The following is a 22,722-nucleotide window of genomic DNA, read 5'->3' as shown; positions in this document are numbered from 1 at the left end:
CAGTTCTTATACATCCTTGTCAACACTTGCTATTGCCTGTCTTATTGATTTTAGCTATCCTAGTAGTGGTGAAGTGGTATGTCATTGAAGTTTTGAATTGCATTTCTCTGATGACAATTCAAAAAGCACATGAAATGATGAAGAGCATCTTTTCATGTGCTTTTTGGACATTTATATTTATTGTTTGTATAAATGTCTCCAACTTACTTTAATTGGGTTGTTGTTTTCTTATCAAATTATAATAGCTCTTTATTCTAGATGCTAGACCCTTGTCAGATATATGAGATAAGAGTCTAGTATTCAGAATTTGCAAATACTCCTATTTTTTTCTTTCTTGATAGTGTCCATTGAAGCACCCTGTTTTTAATTTTTATGAAGTCCAATTTATTTATTTATTTTTAAGTTGCTTGTGTTTTTGGTGTCACCTAAGAAACCATCACCTAATGCAAGGTCATGTAAATTTACACGTTTGTTTTCTTCTAAGACTTTTATAGTTTAACTCTTAAATTTAGGTCTCTGGTTCTTTTTGAGTTATCTTTTGTATATGGTATGACGTAGAGGGCCGACTTCATTCTTTTGCACATGGAGATCTAGTTGTCCCAACACATTTTTGTTGAAAGGACTACTCTTTCCCCACTGAATTATCCTGGCACCCTTGTGGAAAATCAGTGGGCCATAAATGTATGGATTTGTATTGGGCCTTCTTTTTGTGATATTTGTCATCAGATGTCTGCCCTCGTTCTTTATGTTGGTTCTTCATACAGGTAGATATTGCTGTAATAGTATACCTGTTATACTATCTTAACCAGCGGATATGCCTGTTAAGCCAGTCCTCTTTGCAGAGCTGATAAAATGCCATTCTCAGACCAAAGTGATTTTTGCTCTTGGGCTGGGAAAAAATATTGGCTTCATTGACATACAATTTCTGTACCTTCCCTTTCTTTGCCCTTAGTGTGGCTGGGTTTTTGTATAAGAAGTTTTCTGTCTTCTTGTGTCGTTGGCCTGGGAGTTAAAGAGTTAAACAAACCAAGTCATTTATCAGAATCTAGTGAAGATTTAATGTGGTGTTCCTGTTGCTGGGCAACATTTTAGTGGCTGCCCATATAGTGTTTCACTGCAGGTAAATCTCCCAGTAAACCTGTAAGTGGGTTTGAGCAGTTTGAGTCCCCAATTTTCCTTCTCAGCTGCGTTGTTTCAGCCTTTGTAACCATGTGACTTGTGCCCTGAAGCCAGGTCCTTTGAATCACACCACGTCCCTCTGCAACCTTTATTGGCAGAACTGAGAAATGTCTAATCCATAACCTCAATCAAACTGACTCATTGTGACACCTGGTTTCACAAACCTCCTGCTGTATCAGGTAGTTCTAAGATCATTTTTCTAGAATGTCATTTTATTAATGTAATTGGATAAAGCAGTAACCATTTGACTTTCTTTCTATGCTCTATAAATTAGCAATTAAGGATAATTACTGCATCCATGAAAGTTTGCAACATGAATCAGCACAGCTTTGGCAGACTAATTACCCATGACAGTTTCTTCTCAATCTTAACATTATTCTCCTGAAATTAAAATTCTGGTAAACAACATATTATACTTAGATGTGATGTTTATTGTTTGTCAGTCTCACCCTACTAGAATGTCAGCTCCTCAAGAGCAGAAATTTTTGTCTGCTTTGTTTCACTGAAACATGCCACTTGCCTAGAACAATGCCTGCACATAGTAGGCACTCAGTAAGTTTGTAGTTAATTAATAAGTGAATAAATCAAGGAATAAAATTATAACAATAATTACTTGGCAGGTCTTCCTGAGAAGAAAAATGGCTTGTTTTGGTGCCATATGAGATGTAAATTGTCGAGCTTATAGACCCTTGGCCTTTTTCATATTTTACCTGGACATTTAAAGTATTTTTCCCCCAGGAGGTATTTCTCCTTGGTTTTATTTGGTGGAGACTGTTAGCTACAAGAAGGCCATTACAATGTTTTCATTGAGGGAGAACTTGAATAAAGACTGTTGGCGAGTGAGACAGGTGAGAGAGTTTTTAACAGTGGTTGGCAGATAAAATGGAAATAGCAAAAAGGAGGTGTAGTGTGTTTTTGTTTGTTTGTTTGTTTGTTTTTTGAGACAGAGTCTTGCTCTGTCACCCAGGCTGGAGTGCAGTGGCACAACCATGGCTCACTGCAACCTTGATCTCCCAGTCTCAAGCAATTCTCCTACGTCAGCCTCCCAAGTAGCTGGCACTACTGACGTGCACCACCACACCCGGCTAATTTTCTTGATTTTTAGTAGAGATGAGGTCTTGCTGTGTTGGCCAGGCTGGTTTTGAACTTCTAAGTTCAAGCAGCCCTCTCGCCTTGGCCTCCCAAAGTGCTGAGATTACAGTCTTGAGCCATTGTACCCAGCCTGTAGTGTGTTTTGAATGATTTCAGTTTCTGTGAGTAGTCGGAGGGAAACTAGTTCTTCCCTAGTAGAAACAGTTCTCTTACTTCCATAATGGTGTCCAGTCAGTCTCTTCTTACGTCTGCACCAAGGCAATAGCCAAATGAGGGGAAGAGAGTTTCAGAGGAAGGGTGCACACATACCAGTCCTCTCCTCCTAGAGGAGTAGGAATAGCAGTACCTGCCGCAGTGAATCTATTTCTTTTGCTTAGGAAGTTGAATTGGTGACTGCTGCTTGTACTCATATATTCAATGGTATAAAAGGTGTAGAGAGCCTATAGAGTAAAAATCATCTCTGTAACATTGATTCAAGCGTTAACTGTTGTCTGAATGGCATTTTTGGCGCAACAATGCAAGGAAGTTCTGACAGCAGCCTTTAGCATTCAGGGAGAGGAGAGGGCATACAAAGGAGTTTTGCACGATTACTGTGTACAAGTTGTTTGTCAAAGCCCTTAATGGGGCCAGGGTAATAGTTGTAGACACATTGTCCCCAGGGATCTGGTTTACTAGGCAGAGGCATTAGAGAGGTAATACCTTTCTGATATTTAGAGATGAGGGACTCTTCTCATCAGTCCCTCTGTACTTGAGCTTCTCAGTTGCATTTGTCAGGCTTGAGAAACAAAGATGGTTTCCAGGCTAGGTCAATGCTTGCTTATCAGAGTTGACCTTCGTCAGAGAGGATGAATTTTCTTGTAAATAGGCCTTAGCTTTTATGACTGGGCTTTACCAAGAGGTCTCCTGGGAATGCGTTATTACTTTTTTGTGTGTGTGTGTGTGAAAACTTGACCAAAATTGAGCAGCAAGCACTAGAGACAGATGTTCTGGTTTGTGTGCTGTGTGTAGCTTGGCTGTCCTCAGCCTTATTTGGAGTTCGTGCCTGAATGATTTCAAGTGCAGGTATTCTACACTATGCTCTTCTTGCTGTGTGTTTTGTTTCTGCCACTTGTGAGAAAGAATTGAATATAAATGAGTCAGATCCAAGCTCTCCTTTTCTTCTTTGGCCCTTCTTATTCAGGAACTTCAAGCAGCCTCTACTGTAGTAAACCTGTTCCTCCCTGGCTTTGTTTGGTTTGAGAGCTTATCTTTTGGAATGTCAGTTCTCTGGGATGATGCCTAGGACATGAATTCTCAGGATAGGGTGTTAGCACGGTTATGTGGCTAGAAGTTTTAGGGTTTAATTGCTAATAACAGGATTAGGAAGTAGTCTTTTTGTATGTGTGTGCCATGGTATATAACCAGGGATTAAAATGACTTAGGCCAAGGTCTGTGTACTTAAGGTGTTGGGGATACTGAGACATTATCAGAATACTAATTTAATGTACAATTAAATATTATATATTGGAATGTACAATATTGTTTGATAGAATTTCCATAAAAAGGTAGTATGGATAAATGAATTGTGATATATTCGTACAAAATCCTTGGTCAGGGTAATGGTGGGGTTCGGGAGAAGGGGCTGAAGGTAGAGAGGTGCACATGGAATCCAAAGTTCTGGCAATGTGCAATATTTCAGTTCTTAACTTGGGTGGTGGTTGCTCAGATGTTTACTTTTCTTATTCTTTAATTTGTACATGTGGGTTTAAATTCATTTGTGTATTTATATCAATATTTAACACTTGAAAGCATTAGTTAAGGTGGAGAGGTGGGGAGCAATGCACTCTAAGTGAAAGGGGCAGCTTCCTTCCTTTCTCCTTTTTCTCTTCCTTTGATTCAACTTCCTCACAAGGATTATTCCTTTACTGAGAACTCCATGGTCTGATCTGAACAGTGTTGTGTGTTGACAGAACCCTCCAACCTTCTCACTACTAACCTTTCAGAAGCTATTTGTTATGAAGCGTGGAATTGAGAGTCTTTCAGATCTAGTGAAGCCAAGGCATGAGCCCCCACCTGTTTGTTGGATTATGGGTCTCTTCGCAAAGACAATTTGAATCACTTGGGTCATTTTTCCTTTATGGCTCTTCTTCCCTTCTTTCACTTGAAATCCTTTCTTCTTCTCCCCTGCAAATATTTCAAGGTTAATGCCGGTGAGTTTCAGAGCTCTTTTCACAGTTGCAAGTGGGTTCTATGCGTGACATCTTTGATTAGAGCGATAAAAGGAGCCACTGACTGCACTTGGGAGCCTTAAGGTGCTTATTAGATTCTTATGTTTTAATCATGTAGGGCATGGGTTTTCTAGATTACTTCTGTATTTCTCTCTTGTACTGTCCACAAGGGAAACTCTAGGTATTACATCCACCTTAGCCTTGGGCATGCTCAGTTCTTCCCAAGGGTGTGTAGGGACTTCCTTCAGCTTCTCTTATTTTTCTTTTTTTGTTTGAGACAGTTTTGCTTTTGTTGCCCAGACTGGAGTGCAATGGTGCGATCTTGGCTCACCGCAACCTCCGCCTCCCAGGTTCAAGTGATTCTCCTGCCTCAGCCTCCTAAGTAGCTGGAACTACAGGCATGCGCCACCACTCCCAGCTGATTTGGTAGTTTTAGTAGATATGGGGTTTATCCATGTTGGTCAGGCTGGTCTCGAACTCCCGACGTTGGGTGATCTGCCCGCCTTGGTCTCCCACAGTGCTGGGATTACAGGTGTAAGCCACTGTGTGTGGCCCCAGCTTCCCCTTTTCTTAAGCCTTTCATTGTTTGCTTCAATCTGAGAATGGAAAGTGTTGATGGAGATATTAATTCCTTAATAATTGGGAAGAATGCAAGGGGTGGTACTTGGCTAGGATGAAATTATAGAGGTCATTAATCTGCATGTCTCACATGCCTTTTTACCCTGGTCTGTTTATTCTATGACTTTTCTATTGTTGGATTTCTGGGTCGATTATTTCAGAATTTGGCCCAAGGCGTTATGTAGGTATTTCTCTTATAAAACTAAAAACAATTCTGTTTATTTAGTCATTCAGCAGATGACTTTGCATGCCTTTGAAGTGCAAGTGCTGTTTGAAATGTTGGGGATACGGTGGTACACAACCTGCATTATGGTGATATGGCCTCTGGACCATTCATTTTCTTTCTTTCACCTCCTTAGGTCCTCTCAGGATGCGCCATCATTGTCCGAGGTCAGCCGCGTGGTGGGCCTCCTCCTGAGCGCCAGATCAACCTTAGCAACATCCGTGCTGGAAATCTTGCCCGCCGGGCGGCCGCCACACAACCTGATGCAAAGGATACCCCTGATGAGGTAGGTGTTTCCTGAGGCCATTGTGAGCCTGTGGACTTAGGTAATAGCCCACTGTCTTCTGTGGCTGATACCATTTTGATGTACTCTGTCTTTGTATTTTGAGTATATTTTTATCATAGAACTGCTGATTCTGGATGTGCCCACAAGCAACTTGTATCTGTTGTTTATATGTTTACTACCTTTAGTGACAGTCGAAGTCTTAGAGCTTTTTCTTGTACCTTTTGCCACAGACTTAGATTTGTCGTGTTTTCACTACTACTTTTCTTGGAGTAGGTTAGGAACATTTCCTGGGTAGCCTCAGGCATTTGAAATCACCATTGGTTATGGCAGAGCACTTTTATTAATTTATTTTTGAATTCTTCATTCATTTACGTTGTTCAAAATGCAGAAGGATATATAGTGAAAAATCGAGTACTTCCCCTGAGACAGCTGATGTTAGTAGGGTCTTGTGTCTCCTTCCAGAGATAGTTAAAACCTATATGATCAGACGCTTTCATTTTCATAAATGGTAACATGCTATAAATGCTAGGCCCATATTTTATTATTTTATTAAAGATTCTTTTTCTTTAAGGTTCAGAGGGTACATTTGCATGTTTGTTACCTGGGTGTATTGTGTAATGTTTGGGATTGGGCTTCTAGTGTATCCATCACCAAAATATTGAACATTGTATCCAACAGATACTCTTTTAATTCTCACCCCCCTCACTCCTTCCCTTTTGGAGTCCTCAGTGTCTATTATTTCTATCTTTATGTACATGTATACCCATTGTTTAGTTCCCACTTATAAAAGTGAGAACATGTGATATTTGATTGTCTGCTTCTGAGTTAGTTCACTTAGGATACTGGCCCCTAGCTCCATCCATGTTGTTGCAAAGGACGTGATTTCAGTCTTTTTATGGCTGCCCATACTTTATTACTGATTTGTTTTGTTTTGTTTCACGACAAAGTCTCTTTTGCCTAGGCTGGAGTGCAGTGGTGTAATCATGGCTCACCATAGTCTTAACCTTCCAGGCTCAAGTGATCCTCCCACCTCAGCCTCCTGGGAGTAGCTGGGACTCCAGGCGTGTGCTATCATACCTGGCTAATTTTTATTTTTATTTTTATTTTTTTTTAGTAGAAACGAGGTCTCACTAGTTTGCCCAGCCTTGAGTTCCTGAATTCAAGCAATCCTTCTGCCTTGCCCTAAAGTACTAGGATTACAGGCGTGAGCCACTGCGCCTGGCCTGTTACAGATCTTAATCTGGGATCCGTGCACCTCTGAAGGCATATACTAATTCCATGAAATGCAAAATTTTGTGTAAACATGAATTGTTTTAGAGAGGGAGTTTTTAAAATCAGTTTCTTAAGGGAACTTGTGGCTCAAAAGTAGTTAAGAGCCATTGTTTTATGGTGATTTGAGAACCTTCTGTGCCTGTGTCCCATCATCTCCTCCATCCTTCCCCCACACCCCTCGGCCTCTAATGCCCGGCCCCCTTGCCTTCTTTGTGGTCTGCCTTTGACCCCTTAAGTTTCTGCTCTTCAGCAGCTGCTATGCGTACCAATTTGGCATTGTTTAGTCTTTTTGGCTTCTATACTTTGAAACATTGGTGCTTTGCTATCCTTTAGCAATGCTTTGGCTATCAGAAATGAAATTTCTGAGCTGGCCGTGGTGGCTCATACCTGTAAGCCAAGCACTTTGGGAGGCTGACTGGGGAGGATTGCTTGAGCCCAGGAGTTCAAGACCAGTCCTGACAACTGTCAACATAGCAAGACCCCATCTCAAAAAAAAAAAAAAAAAAAAAATTAGCCGGGCATGGTGGTGCACATCTGTAGTCTCAGCTAATTGGGAGGCGGAGGTGGAAGGATCACTTGAACCTAGGAGTTCAAGTCTGCAATGCATCATGGTTGTGCCACTGCACTGCAGCCTGGGTGATAGTGTAAGACCCTGTCTCAAAAAAAATTAAAAAAAAAAAGGAGCAAAATTTCTGGATTCTAATTATTTGTCCTTTGCCGCAACTTGATGATGTTGGGCAGGTTGGTACCCCAGCTTTTGTGTGCTATTCCCTGCCAGGGAGGTAAAGAAGAAAAAGCAAGAGTTCATGTGGATCTTTTGTTAACATTTAAGGAAAGCATTCAGTTTTTAAAATTATAATAAAGGGCATTTTGTTTTAATTAAGAAGTTAGTGAAGCAGTGGTATAGATAATAGAGATAGAGAAAAACCCCCATAATTCTGCTACCAGTAGGAATTAGACTAAATAGATTAAAATAAATTTAAGTAGATTAAAATCAGTTCTTTTTCATTGGTCCTCCATCAGGGACCGCAAATATTGAGAATATTAGTGTATACCTCAGGGTTGTTTAATGAGGATTAAACAAGATAACATGAAGTGCTTAGTGCATGCTTATAAAATACTTAATAAGTGTTAGTGTGGTAATCACTACTGCTCCTTGCTAATTTCTCTTACTACAGATACTCCTAATACTATTAGATCAACCACTGAAGATTAAATGTGTTTCAGCATTTTTCGCATTTTGGGCATTAACAAATGGGTGAACCAACGTTTCGAATAGTTTATTTTCCTATTGTGTAACAGCTTGATTGCTTCCAAGTGAAGAGTGTTGACCCTTCTTGGAGCTGACCAAGTCCATTTGCCCAGAAGGAAGAAGTAGTGTAGCCTCTAAGAAAGAAGGGTTGGATTTTAATTTCCTGTTTTGTGGATGAGAATCTTGGGCAGAGAAACACAAGGCCAGTTGGAACTTGTTCTAAAATATCATAACTGTATCCCATGTTAACAGGACAGTGGAATCTTATCAGAACTATCCTAGGTGAAAGGATACTTTGTAATCTGATCCTAGCATTCTGTTATAGTTCCATGTATTTATACAGTCTAGTGCTTTTTGCCTGTCCCAGAGTAACTCAGTCTCACTGTTTCTCCTGGTAACTCTTCAAAGATCCCTGTGAGATGAAATATTTGATAGCTGCAGATTTCATCTTTTCCTAGCCCATAGTCATCATTTCTCCTTCCTAATAATTCAGTGTCTCCTCAACCTGCAGTGATTTGGTTTTCCTCCTACTGTGCCCTCAAAGCTGCATCGACATGAATTACCAGTAATGCCAACTGATTGAAAAACCTGATTTCCCTGCTCTCATTTTCACTCCCTCACCCCCCACCCCAACGCTGACATCTAGGCCTTTAACAAGGCCTAGAGATTGTGCCTCCTTAAAACCTCTCTTATCCATCCTTGACATTTGATTAATACTGCTATTCTTTGTTCATCTCTGATAATGAACAAAGATGTTGTTTGGATGTTGAAATAATAGTCTCTTTGCCCTCATTCTCCTTCCCTCTAATCCTTTCTCCATATGCTCTCAGATTTTTTTGAAACATAATTTTATTTTTTTCCAGACTCTTCAGTGGTTCCTCATATTCCAAGACACTTTAGTGATTCCTCATTACCTTTGTGACAAATCTAAATGCCTTAACCTGGGTTACAAGCCCATTTGTGATTTGACTTTTAGACTTCTCTTACTGAAACCCCTCTGGGATGCCAAGCCCCCACCATGCTGAAGAACTTAGGTCTTCTTCCAGGCTGGAGTCCTGCCTTCTGCCCTCAGCTCATGCTGCTCCTCCATCAGTAGTTCCTTCGCCACCTCTGTGGCTGATGAGCACCTGCTGTCTTTTAAGATCCAGCCACTTAAGAAATCACACCTGACATTTCCTTTCATCATCCCATCTTTGTGCTGTCAAAGCATTCACAACATTTCATTGCATGTTTACAAGTTTATGTATCTTTCTCTACTGGATTGCAAGCTCTCCAAAGAAGAGAACCTTTCTCTCATCTCTGTGTCTTTGTGCCTAGTCGGTACCTGACATAATACAGGTAAGCACTGAATAAACATTTAAGTGAATAATGAGGAAAAGAACCTGAGCATCTCCTTTTTGGGCGTTGAAAGATTGTGCAGTGTGGCACTACCCTTTCTCTCTGGCTTTCTATTTCTTTGGAGCATGTTTAGCTTTCTCACATTCAGGAATAATCAAGGATCTTATTGCTCATTTGCATCCCTTTGTATCACTGTCCCAAATATCTTCACGTGATTATTCTTTGCCTTCTGTCGTGAAATCGTCATTCAAAGAAACTCAGCTGTCTCCTAAGTCCTGTGGCAATGAAAGCAGCTCCACTGTATGCCCCCAGCCATCCCTTCCCTGTTCCAAGCTAATCCCCAGTGTTGCCTAGCTACTCCAGGCAGCCTAGATACTGCATTGATGGGCACCATGGGAATTATATATTTATTTCCCACAGATTTATTGAGCTCCTGCTGTGGGTAAAGTTGTTTATGGTTTCATGAGAAATATAGAAATGAATGTCATAACCTCTAAAGAACTTACTCATTTAACTAAACACCACCTATTCCACAAAACCTATTGAAATAAAAAAAAATAAAATAAGAAATACTATCTTTAAAAAATAATAAAAGTGTCTGGGTGCAGTGGCTCATGCCTGTAATGCCAGCACTTTGGGAGGCTGAGGTGGGCGGATCACGAAGTCAGGAGTTTGAGACCAGCCTGGCCAACATGGTGAAACCTTGTCCCTACTAAAAATACAAAAAAAATTAGCTGGGCGTGGTGGCCTGTGCGTATAATCCCAGCTACTCGGGAGGCTGAGGCAGGAGAATCGCTTGAATCCTGGAGGCAGAGGTTGCAGTGAGCCGATATTACACCACTGCACTCCAGCCTGGCGACAGATTGAGACCCGTCTCAAAAATGAATGAATAAATAAATAAATAAATAAATAAAACAAAATTTAAAAAGGTAAAAAAAAAAAAAAAATTTGCTATTTTTGTTTGTTTGTTTTTGAGATGGAGTCTCGCTTTGTCTCCCATGCTGGAGTGCAGTGGTGCAATCTTGGCTCACTGCAACCTCCACCTCCCAGGTTCAAGCGATTCTCCTGTCTCAGCTTCCCAAGTAGATGGGATTACAGGTGTGTGCCAACATGCCTGGCTAATTTTTTTTTTTTTTTGTATTTTTAGTACAGACGGGGTTTCACCATGTTGGCCAGGCTGGTCTCGAACACCTGACCTCAGGTGACCTGCCTGTCTTGGCCTCCCAAAGTGTTGGGATTACAGGCGTGAGCCTCCCAAAGTGCTGGGATTATAGGCCTGGCCATATTTTGCTGCTATTAAAAAAAAAAAAAGAACTGTCACAATCCTGCATTCATTGGAGCTGTTGAGGACTAGGGTAGCTGGGGAAAGGCGGCAGAGCAGGATTGTAAGTTACATATCCAGATGGTACAGTGGGATGGTTGGAAGAGAAAGAGGGACAAAAAGTATTGAGTGTTGGGCCATGTACATAGTAACTAGTTAAGGTTTTACATTGTGGGGTTTCATCTTGTCCTGGTAGTTTTAAGAGTCTGTCTGGTCAAAGAGAAGATTAGAATTAAAAGCTCAGTTTCATTGTGGTAGACATGACAACCTTGCTTGGGTCTGGAAGTGCTGAACAGGCTGCCAGATTGCCTGCAGTTGGGCATTCTAAAGGAAAGAGTAATTTTGAGTCTCAACTACTTAAAAGCCACTTGCTTCTTAGATAGGACTCTGGGGCATCATTTGAATAGACCACAGTTATTCTTCCTGTTAGACCATTCTGGCCCTTATTTGAATAAATGCTTTGAGCAAATTTCCTTATACCTGACTTTTAGAGTTGTTCTGCAAGCTTCTGTTAGGACAGACTTCTCCATCAGATAGTACTCTGCCTGGCTGTCCTTTGTGTGGATATATGGATAACACTGGCCTCACTTCCACAAGGGCTCTGTCCCAGAGCACTCTCTTGCCCTCGGGAGGAGTGATGTGGTCAGTTGCTCTCCTGCATAGCTCTTGGAGTCTCTTGATTGCCTCTCTTCTTATCTAATATCTTGTCCAGTTATTGAATTTGCCCAACTCTGGACGGAACACAACTTGAGAAGGCTTATTTAGGAAAGGAAGATTGCAGAAACTAGGTTATTTTTTCTTACACGGTTAGGCATATGTCCTTTGCAAGACCTCCAGTGTGGTTTTCTCTTATTGACCAGTAACTAGCCAGCTGGAAAACATGAGGTCCTAAGGGGAAGATGTTTCTTCAGCGAGCCTTAAAAGTTTTTTAGAAAAGTTCTGCCCGGTTGGTAGAAGTTGGAGGTTTCCCTGCAGGGGCTAGATATTTTCCTGTGAACTGACCCTTTGTAAGTGAGTTTTCACCAAAGTCTTGGCCTCCTTTAGGACCACTGGTCTTGTTAGAGCTTTTGCAAGTATTTAGGAAAGCTGTATGTTACTGAATTTTCAATATTAATACAGTACTCAGGACTACATCTTAAACTTATCTATAGCTTGGTGTGTTTTTAGAGTAAGTTGATCCCTAAGGTAATAAAAATGTGGAAAGCTTTGTTCATTGGTTCAATGCTGTTTCTGTGATGTGGTTGATAATTGGGATCATTTGTCAGTGAGACACTTTGGTGACTGGTATCTGATTTTATTTTTGGAGATTGGGGCGGGGGGGTTAGAAATGAGACATAAAATCAAGGTGAACTCGATACTGTCATTGAGCGAATTGCTCCTTTGTTGGCTGGTGCTTTGAAGAGAGGGCATGATGTGAGCGAGTATCCGTTCATTTTGGCGTCTTTGAGAACCCTTACTCAGGATCAGTTCTCTAGAACCTCATGATTTATGTTATGTAACAGTACTGTTTTTATAAATACCAGCCCAACAGGTTGGTGGACCTGCCACCTTTTGATTGGTTTCTGGTTTCTTAGAAGTCATACGGTTATTTTTCTTCTAGAAAAGCTTGTTGGGTGAGTTCATGGAATAATTAGCATGGACCAAAGAGGTTAGCAGAGGTTTGCTTTCGGGCCACCAGTTTACTGTTTTGCCTTTACTGTGTGTAGCATGAGTTCTGTGGTTTGAAGAGATTATAATAGACAATGTATGCTATTGTGTATCACTTTTCCCTTTTATATTTTGCATTTTTTTTCAGCATGTGAGCTCCTACTGATCATATGCTCCTTGAACACCTACCCCATCCCTCCCCATTTCGGTTCTAAGTGAACTTGGTACATTAAACCAGGTCCAGACTATAAATTCAAGTGCCAGTGGCCACTGTGCCAATAGCTTCGGAGGAGAATCTCTTGTTTGTCTGAACCATCCCAGGAGTGATAGGATGGGGAGGGGCAAAACCACCCCTTTGTGTATTATCTTGAGATGACATGGAGACTCTGCTTCCACTCTGTGGATGTGTGGCTCAGTCCTCGTGTCTGTGCATGGAACAGTGAGAGGAAGGAATCACCATTATCAAGGTGATTCTTTGTCAGGGGCTGGTACTGGTGTCCTCCCAAGGATGTTGGGACCTGTAAAGGCTTCAGACTAGAGCAGAAGTAGAAGAGACATTTGGGGGGATATCTTCTTACTATTGCTGATCTTTGAAGAGGAGGGTGGAGATGACTTAAATAAGGCTCTTACTTGAGCAGGGTATTCACTCTGAAATAAGAGCACTCGAATCATGTCCCTCCTCCAACATGGCTTTAACTGGTTTCAGGCTAGTTTAATAGGCAATGAAAGTGTTTTAGAAACTGGAAAGAGGCGGAGAAATGGAGGTGGTAGTTGTTATTTATGACTTCCCTCTGCCTAGGTGGGTTCCTGGAGCCTGGACTTCCCATTTGAAGGAGTGGGTTGATATATATACGGCATTTAGAGCAGTGGCTGGCACATGGTATGTGCTATAAAAGCATTGGCAAATGTTATTCACAAAGTAAGCTATAACTCTGAACAGACAGTGATAGGGAAAAAGTCCTGCTGCCAGTGTCTGGAAAACTCTGAGGCCTGTTTTTAGTGCCTGTGCTAGTTAAACCAACTGCTGGACCCTCCTTTTTTATGAGCCCCCTAAGTGTGCGATCTGCATTGTGTGCATTTCATTTTTATATTCTCAAGGTCCAGCGCAGGGCCAGGACCATGGTAGGTACTCAGACATTTACTCAAAGAATGAAGTTGCTTGAATGCTGATTGGCATCTGAAACTAGGCAGTTCTCATGTGACATATTTGTTTTGTCTTTCAGCCCTGGGCATTTCCAGCTCGAGAGTTCCTTCGAAAGAAGCTGATTGGGAAGGAAGTCTGTTTCACGATAGAAAACAAGACTCCCCAGGGGCGAGAATATGGCATGATCTACCTTGGAAAAGGTGAGCTGCAGGGAAAGGACTTGTTTCTCTCAAGTCTAAAGTTCCTTTAAAGATCAGTTTTCTTGTGGTGGAAGGCCAATGTGGGTTCTGGTGGAGGAAGCTGTAGGACAGTTGGCTGAAGGCGTAAATGGAAATGCTTTAGGCCCTGAGCACATGGAATATATAGGTACAGAGGCACACCCCCAGTGTTCCTGTTCCTTGTGTACCCCTTTTCCTGCTTTCTTGGCTTGGTTTAGGTGCATGTAGTATGGAGTTGCATTCTTCCCCGTGTTAAGGCCATTAGCTCATGGAACTTAATGGCTCTGTGCTTCTAGGTCAGAATGCTAATTGAATTCGTATAGATTTCCTTTTGCATCTTCTATTTCTTTTATCTATCTTGTGGCGTTTCTTCTTCTCTTGGGAACTCTTTCGGAAAGGAAGATTTGTTGAGGGTCTGTGGTTTTTTGCAGCCTACATGTTTTGTTATGGAATGGAAGGAACACAGATGTCGGAGTTGCATAGATGTAGAATTCTGATTTCCTGCCATGTGCCCTTACTTAACCCTTAACCTCTGTAAGCCCTTGTTTCTTCATTTGTAAGTTATTGGGAGAGTTGAAAGAGATAGTATAGGCCAGGCACAGTGGCTCACACCTGTAATCCCAGCACTTTGGGAGCAAGGCAGAAGGATCTCTTGAGCACAGGAGTTTGAGACCGGCCTGGGGCAACATGTGAAACCTTGTTTCTATGGAAAAACTAGCCAGGCGTGGTGGTGCACGCCTGTAGTCCCAGCTACTCAGGAGGCTGAGGTGGGAGGATCACTTGAGTCAGGGAGGTCGAGTCTGTAGTGAGCCATGATCATGCCATTGCACTCTAGCCTGAGTGACTGAGTGAGACCCTGGTCAAAAAACAAAAAAATAGACAGTGTTTGTAAAGCCCCTCACTCTGGATATTTGTGTGTGTGCGTATTGTTTAGCTGGGCCAGATGGCTCATGGGATATTAGATGTTCTGGGCTTTTTGGATTAGGTAGTAATAGAATAAGATTGAGGAATGGAGTTGGAACAGAAATAGGACATTGAAAGAGGAATGTTCTCCAGAAAGCAGCCAGATGAACATGAAGTTGTGTTCATTGAACTATTTGTGGAGCAGAGTTTTTTTAAGTTTCCTGTGATTCTTGATTAAAAACCTTTGAGATAGCTCATGTAACAGAGTTGATTTGGATAATCTATTTGAGTTGGATAGTCAGTGCTAGCAATAAACAGGGTAGAATGACAGTGCTAACAGTATTCTACTAAGACTGTTTTTAATGATAGAGGTCTTAGAAAAATGAGTTGGGAATGACCTTGGAGGCATCTTGTTCAATTTCCTACCTAGTAGAGAAACACTTCTTTTTAGCCTCCTGAAAAACGGCTACCTGCTTCTTGTTTGAATGAGAAATTCTAGAAACATAAGGCCTCTTTTTAAAAAGGGAAATAATAAGTTTGCTTTTTACCCATAATTATTATAATATAGTAAGAAACAAAATGCTTAAAGATAATTCTTGAGTGGCTACTGGTTAGAAAGAATGTAAGAGGAAAAGAAGTGTACTATCTTCAAAATGCAATTTTTCAAGGATTTCATTACCTAAAAAATTTCAATTCCCTAACAGCTGGTCAGTCTTCTGTTACCCCACAAGAGACCCTACTGGACCACAGATAATTGGGGGCACAGATATTTCTATAAGTAGACCACCCCTAAGAGTTCATTTTAATACCCTACCCCTAAGAGTTCATTTTAATGCCCTTGGTCTTCAACCAAAATGGGCAAATTGTTTAAGAGAAGCTGATATTTTAAGTTATCTGTAGAGTTGTTTTTTAAAAGTTTGCTGTTTAAACTGACTCACATTACAAACTGGATATAATTTAATTTAGTATGTTAACACATTAGTGTTTAGAATAAGAACTGGTACATAGTAGGTGATCAATAAATATGTCCTTAAATAATGATTGGAATTACCTATGTCTTTCCATTTTAAAGATAAAGGAATGGTTTAATGTTTAATATTTTCACTAAGGTATTTTAACTAACTCTTAATGCCAATTCTATTATAATGAAAGAAAATAGTGACTTAGATAATTAGCATTTGTGTATTTATTTTATTGCTACCCAGTTTTTTTTTATGATGGGGGAGAATGGTAAAATTTGAGACTTTGTGGTTAACATAGAACTTACTAAAAAAGAGATGATTAGTCTTCTGACTTCTGAAGACAATGTAGTCACCCACCTGCTCTGAATACTGTCTCCAGATGTGACTTGGTCACATTCAGAATTTGATAAGTAAGAAGGAAGAATGAGATCCTTGGCCTACAAATTCCTGTTTCGCTTTCCTATCTGCCACATTTCGTTGCCTCCGTTGAGGGTTCACCCCAGGGGAAGATACTTTTCTCCTTTTTGCAGGTGCATTCAGAACTCACTTTTTAGAATTGGGCATTTCAGAATGGGCCATTTCAGCATGCTGTGTGCCAAGAAAATGTCTGGCTTATCGGGTGTGCTGTCGATCGGCTCATTTTATGGTCACTTACCTTGTTTGTACCAGGGCTTCATTCTTTCCACCCTTAGATCTCCTGGCACTTCACTGCTCAGTTTTCCCTTAATCATTGAGTCCTTCCTTTTGACTTTTCACTCTTTGGGATTCCTGTTGCTTGGAAGAACCAATATAAAATTTACTAATGTGTCTTTGGCTGGCCTCAGCAGTAACCTCAATGGAAAGGGTCAGGTGATCCACACTCACCCTTGGAACCTGAACCTTCTTTGTATAAATTTCTCAGTTCAACTTTTCTTGGTAGGTAAAGAGCCTTAAGATTTGCCCCTGCAGAAATTTGGGCATGATAATGGCAAGGCAATTAGGTTGGGCTTGGGGGCAGTGTATGTACCCGTTACTGCTTGCAGAAGTCGATGTGTAGTTTGCTGAATATAAATCTTACACAATTTTATTCTGTGCTGACATTACCTATCAGTTAGACTGCTGTGTTCCAGGTTATCTTGGAGCTTGTTCTCTGCCATATTAAAGATTTTTATGTGATTATTCCCTCATAGATGTCTTCCTTTATGGTTTTGGCCGACAAGCAGAGATTTAAGAGAAAACACTGAGCCTGAAAGCTTTTTCAATAGCATCGAACTACAATTAATGTTTCAAGTGCCTGGGTAGAACCTAATCAGATTGGGTTTTATGTTTAACTTCATTTTTCTTGCTAGGTCTGATGGCTGCTTTGTGAGAGATGAGAAATCTAGCCAGTGTTCTCTCAGTATCTCTGTGAGAGCAAGAGAAAGTCTTTGTCAAATGTTGTAGCTTGTCTTGGTGTCCTCTTGAAGCAGAGAATAGGACATCCCTGAGAGGAATTGGACCTTCTGTCATAATGTGTGATAGGCAGCCCTAAATGAATCCATCTCTCTGATTGTACACGGTGAAGGGACTAACTTTTTCTAATTCTTGCCATGCGCTTCGCACTGTGCTTGGTGATTTACACACATTACATTACTATTTAATTCTCACAAGAACCCATCAAGGCAAGTGCTCTCCCCACTTTAGAGATGAGTAAATTAAGATGCTGGGAGAGCTTGTCGAAGCTATTAGGCAGCCAGATTTGCGTTCAGCTCCAGGCCTCTATTCCTCTAGTCACCACTTTATACTCTCTTGAGCTGCCAGCTGCGTGCGTCTTGCTTTCTTGTCCATCTCCCATGGTCCCTGAGATTGCCTTTGGCCCGAAAGATACACTGGAAAATTAAAAACAAAGTCCAGAGAAGAAGACTGATAGACCTTTGGGTCCTAGAGACTAGATATTATGGGAAAAGAGGTTTTCTGAAAAACCCAATGCTACATTGCTGCCTTGTCCATTTCTCTGGCAGCATTATTCTCCTTGAGGAGCTAAGTGTGAAAGTAGTCCCATTTGTGCTCTGTTGCTGTTGGAGGCAGGTTTGAATCTTGTTTTTAAATCCCCCCTTTTCCTCCTCAGATACCAATGGGGAAAACATTGCAGAATCACTGGTTGCAGAGGGCTTAGCCACCCGGAGAGAAGGCATGAGAGCTAATAAGTAAGTATTCATTACTCCTCAGTCTCTGATTTACTTGAGACATCAAGGGAGGTTGGGTAGTCAGCTGTAAATTGGCTTTGCTGCATTTTTTTCATTCTTGCCCCCAGACATGGGTAACTGCAGGGGCTTTCACAGCTTCGAGGACATTCTGACCCAGGTAGTATGGATTATTCTGAGCTAGGAAGTCACTCAGCATTCATTAATGGTGTTTGAAGTGTATGACTCTTTTAAACACAGCCTTTGAGATGAGGCAGTTCTATTCTTCATGTCCATAAGAGTCAACAAGTCTTAGACCGTAGATACTCAGTTCCAGAGTATTTATCTGTCTATCTAGCCAGTCCCAAATATTTATTGAGCACTTACTATGTGCCAGGCAGTTTTCTAGGCACTGAGAATATAGTGTGAACAGACTTAGCTTCTGCTGACATTTTAATGGGGAGACAAGCAGTAAACAAATAGATATACAATCAGTGCAAGGAGTAAGTACAGTCAAAATTAAGTGGGTGAATAAATAGAATACAAAGCAAAATCTGTTGTTTTGAATCTGGAGAAACTGAGCAGGCCTCCCTTGTTCTGTTTTGAGAGTCAGGAAAAATTTGTGTGTCTTCAAAGTCTTTCAAGTCGGTGTTGTTTATGTATCTGTAGTTGCTTAATAGGTAAAATGTATTTGTTTAGCCAATGTCAGTGTGAACCTGTTAGAAAGGGGTTGTGTGTATGTCAGGTTTATAGTACATATATCATGTTCATGTTCTCTAGTGTTGGCTGTCAGTAGGATGGATTGCGGCTGGCTTTCATTAATGCTTCAGTCTCTGAAAAGTGCTGCATCTGTAATTTGGAGGCTATAATAATGCTGTTTTATATCATTAAGTCCCTGCTGTCTTATATGACTGTCATAGCTATAGGAAAGGCTTTACAGAAACATTTGCATGAGGTATACCAATGATGAGGATGAGCAAAGGCAGATATGTGCCTTTCGCATTCTTTCTGCCTTCACAGACTTAGGGGCCAGGTCTTTCACCATAGACTTCTATGGTCCTTTCTGACTGAGGAGACATTTGCTGGACTCCATAATTGGGGTGTGCCAGTGGGAATTTGTTGAATTAAGATACTTGTTTTGGTGGTGTTTTTGGATGTATGCCAAATCTGTATCTTAAGGATAATTACTGGCTTGATTACCATTTTAGTATTTTTTGGGAATTCAGTTTGCAGTTAGAATGAATAATAAAAAAATCTCACAGCAGTATTGGACCATCTCAACAAATAAATCTCCCCTGGAGTACCAGTCCTTTTTCCTCCAAAATTATTTTGACTTTAAGTTACTTTTTCCCAGTTTTGTGTTTGGTTCAATCTCTTACACTACATTTCTTCATCTAATTTTGACTGTGAATTTGGATCCCTAAGAGTGTGGTTGCCTTTTGGGGTAGGGAAGGGAAGAGAGGTGAAGACTTCTGGCTTGAGAAATTGGTAGGTCACCCTTGCTTAGGAATCCCTCTTGCTGAAGATGAGAAGAGATTCAGTTTATGCATACAGCTGTTGATGGCACTGAGTGTCTGAGATTATGCAAAAGCCATGCAGTTCCATGCTGCCTTTAGCTCAGATATAACAGAGAAAGAGGAGCCATTTCTAGCCTTTTTAAAAAAACTTGATTTGGTTTGTCTACTGATATTTTGGCTGTTCTAGTACATAGTTTGGTTTCTTGCCTGATGAAGGAGGAGGCTTCCATTTTCAAGCTGCTTTTGTCTAGCTTGCCTTATTGAATGTGTAAGTAGTTTGGGGGTAACATTATCTGTGATAGCAGTGTTCATTCCACATTCCTCAGCCTTGTGCTGTAAACTGAGAGAGAGAAAGAGTGATTCTTAGTCGGCTTCTCTGCACTACTGAGCTGTGCCTGGGATTCCGGTTCCTGAATCTGGGATGGTTAAATGAAGCTCTACCCACTGGAGCAGCTCTGAGCCACTAACTTGTTCTCTTCTCATTGGTGATGGTGGCAGTACTGAGAGTGTGTTCTTTAGATTGTCTCATTAAATGCTCTTGCTATTTAACCTTTTGTTTGAAGGGACAAGTCTGGAATCTAGAAATTGCAATCATGATGATTTTCTGGTTATATCTTAAGCCATGGATCTGAAACAGACCTTTGGTGTCTTCAAGGGGTGAAGATGTTAAAGAAAATGTGTGTCAGAGAGCCTCATATTTCTGTTTGGGAACTCACTAACCACTCTTGTTTATATTTTATGTCCCAGTCCTGAGCAGAACCGGCTTTCAGAATGTGAAGAACAAGCAAAGGCAGCCAAGAAAGGGATGTGGAGTGAGGGGAACGGTTCACATACTATTCGGGACCTCAAGTATACCATTGAAAACCCAAGGCACTTTGTGGACTCACACCACCAGAAGCCTGTTAATGGTGAGGCTGGCGGGAACAGACAGATACAACTCAGGGTGATTTCTTTCTGTTTGCACTCTTTGCTTCTTGAGGTTTGTAAAATCTAGTAAGCCTTTCTTATACTTATTTAGTATCCTTGGGAAATCCTTAAGGTTAAAACAGCACCTTAGTATTTCAGAAGGGAATTTGGATTCAGTTCATGTAGGTCACATCAGATACTTCTGCAGAGGCTAGTCCTGTGCTGTGGCAGGGTAGTAAATTGCTGGTGTTGTGCACATTGATTATGTTCTAGTCTCAAACAGAAGGCTGTTTAAATAACAACCCTGAAACTTAGAGGTAGCAACATGTATTCTGTATACATCTAAACAGATCCAGTTACCCTTCATTGGGGATTGATTCCAGGACCCCGCCCCGCTCTTCCTCCCGGGAATACCAGAATCAAAGATGCTCAAGTCCTTTATATAAAATGGTGCAGTATTTGCCTATAACCCACTCACATCCTTCTGTATACTTTAAATCATCGCTAGGTTACTTACAATAACTGTTACAGTGCCTACACACCACTTCATTTGTGTGGACTCAACATAATGGTGTGTGACAAATTCATGTTTTGCTTTTTGGAACTCTGTGGAATTTTTTCTTTTTTCTGAATATTTTTGACCTGTGGTTGGTTGAATCCATGGATGTGGAACCGATGGATACAGAGGGCTGACTGTTATGTGTATTTATGTGCTATATAGTTTTTGGCCCGGTTTTGAGACCTTGCTAACTGCAGACTCAGTAAAATAAGATTTTTACCAATCTTAAGTTACTAATTGTATTTTGTTGGGCACCTAGTACTCAGGTGAGCATCCTAGCTTATGGATAACAAGCCTTCAGTGTGAGCCACGAGGTTGCAGAAGGTTCAGAAGACAGAGAAGCAGGCCTAATCTGCATTCCTCAGGAATCCTTTGTGCAAGAGTCTGCTATGTAAACCCTCATGATCTGCCAGCGCATCCTTACTTTTCAGAGGGAGGCTTTCTCAGGGATTCTGGGGAGAGGAAACTGTGTTAAATGCAGTTTGACTGGGCAGTGGTTATCCTTGTTAGGACGTTTGCTAAGGACTTAAGCTGTTTATTCTGTCATGCAGCTATCATCGAGCATGTGCGGGATGGCAGTGTGGTCAGGGCCCTGCTCCTCCCAGATTACTACCTGGTTACAGTCATGCTGTCAGGCATCAAGGTCAGACCATACTCTTGGCTATGTGGTGGGTATAGAGTTTGTGGATATTCAGTGATGGATTCTTCTACTTGGGGACTTTGGATCTGCTGTTTCTTCCTAATGTGGGCCATTAACATTGACTTTATACTTGTTTTAATTTAAACTTTGTAGTGTGACAGTTCTAATTGGATCAAATAACTTTATTTATTTATTTTTTAAAGTATTCTGGGTCTGGAATGGACTGTGCTTAGGGTTGTTGAGTATGTAAACCTAGAGAAATGGAGCAATGAGAGGCTATGAAGTTTGCTGAATATGACTTGCATTAAGCGTTGATGTAAAATATTCATTTTGGTTTTTAAAAAATCTGAGATTAAAAGCTAAGCACTGGCAAGTCTTTTATTGGTAAGGGGCCACTTTTTACTGTAATTAAAATTATTGTCCTCACGATAATGTGAGTTTTATTATCTATCTTTGCCAAGAAGTCTGAGATGATGATATTTCCAGTCCATTTTTACCAGTGTGTTTTAAATTAGAAGGGCTGATTTAAGACCTTCCTGAGTTTAGCTTCATGGCATGTGTGTTTTTTGGAAGGCTTAGTGTGGGGTGAGAGTGCCTAGCACTCACATTTAGGCTGCATTACTCACTTACCTTGCCTTTGCTTTAGTGCCCAACTTTTCGACGGGAAGCAGATGGCAGTGAAACTCCAGAGCCTTTTGCTGCAGAAGCCAAATTTTTCACCGAGTCGCGATTGCTTCAGAGAGATGTTCAGATCATTCTGGAGAGCTGCCACAACCAGAACATTCTGGGTACCATCCTTCATCCAGTGAGTGTGTCTGTGCAGACTGGGTGGTGATGGGCTAGGGATCATTTGGGGTTTGAAGAACAGGAGTTTGCTTCTCTCTCTCTTCTTTTTCTCTGTGTTTAACATCCATTAAAATGTTGGCTGGGCGCGATGGCTCACGCCTGTAATCCCAGCACTTTGGGAGGCCAAGGTGGATGGATCATGAGGTCAGGAGATCGAGACCATCTGGCCAACATGTGAAACCCTGTTTCTACTAAAAATATAAAAATTAGCCTGGCATGGTGGCATGTGCCTATAGTTCCAGCTACCCAGGAGGCTGAGGCAGGAGAATCACTTGAACCCGGGAGGTGGAGGTTGCAGTGAGCCGAGATCATGCCACTGTACTCCAGCCTGGGTAACAGAGCGAGACTCTGTCTCCAAAAAAAAAAAAAAAAATGGCAAGATTATTATTAATATCTGGTGATTTTTGAGGCATTTTCTAGGGAGTTATCATTTGTCTTACAGAATTGGACA

General features: G+C 41.1%; 1 protein-coding gene across 1 annotated transcript in view; it reads left to right on the top strand.

The window, feature by feature from the left end:
- Positions 1-22,722, top strand: part of SND1 (staphylococcal nuclease and tudor domain containing 1) — a 441,984-nt gene that overhangs the window by 29,671 nt on the left and 389,591 nt on the right. Inside the window, exons 2-7 of the mRNA XM_011995923.1 lie at positions 5,456-5,605; positions 13,659-13,779; positions 17,749-17,827; positions 20,068-20,228; positions 21,337-21,428; positions 22,072-22,230. Of these exons, the coding sequence (XP_011851313.1) occupies positions 5,456-5,605; positions 13,659-13,779; positions 17,749-17,827; positions 20,068-20,228; positions 21,337-21,428; positions 22,072-22,230 (762 nt within the window). The remainder of the gene's footprint in view (positions 1-5,455; positions 5,606-13,658; positions 13,780-17,748; positions 17,828-20,067; positions 20,229-21,336; positions 21,429-22,071; positions 22,231-22,722) is intronic.

This window comes from Mandrillus leucophaeus, unplaced genomic scaffold (genome assembly GCF_000951045.1).
Source record: "Mandrillus leucophaeus isolate KB7577 unplaced genomic scaffold, Mleu.le_1.0 Scaffold5, whole genome shotgun sequence".
In the NCBI taxonomy this organism is placed as follows: Eukaryota; Metazoa; Chordata; class Mammalia; order Primates; family Cercopithecidae; genus Mandrillus; species Mandrillus leucophaeus.
This window is presented reverse-complemented; position numbering and strand designations above follow the sequence as displayed.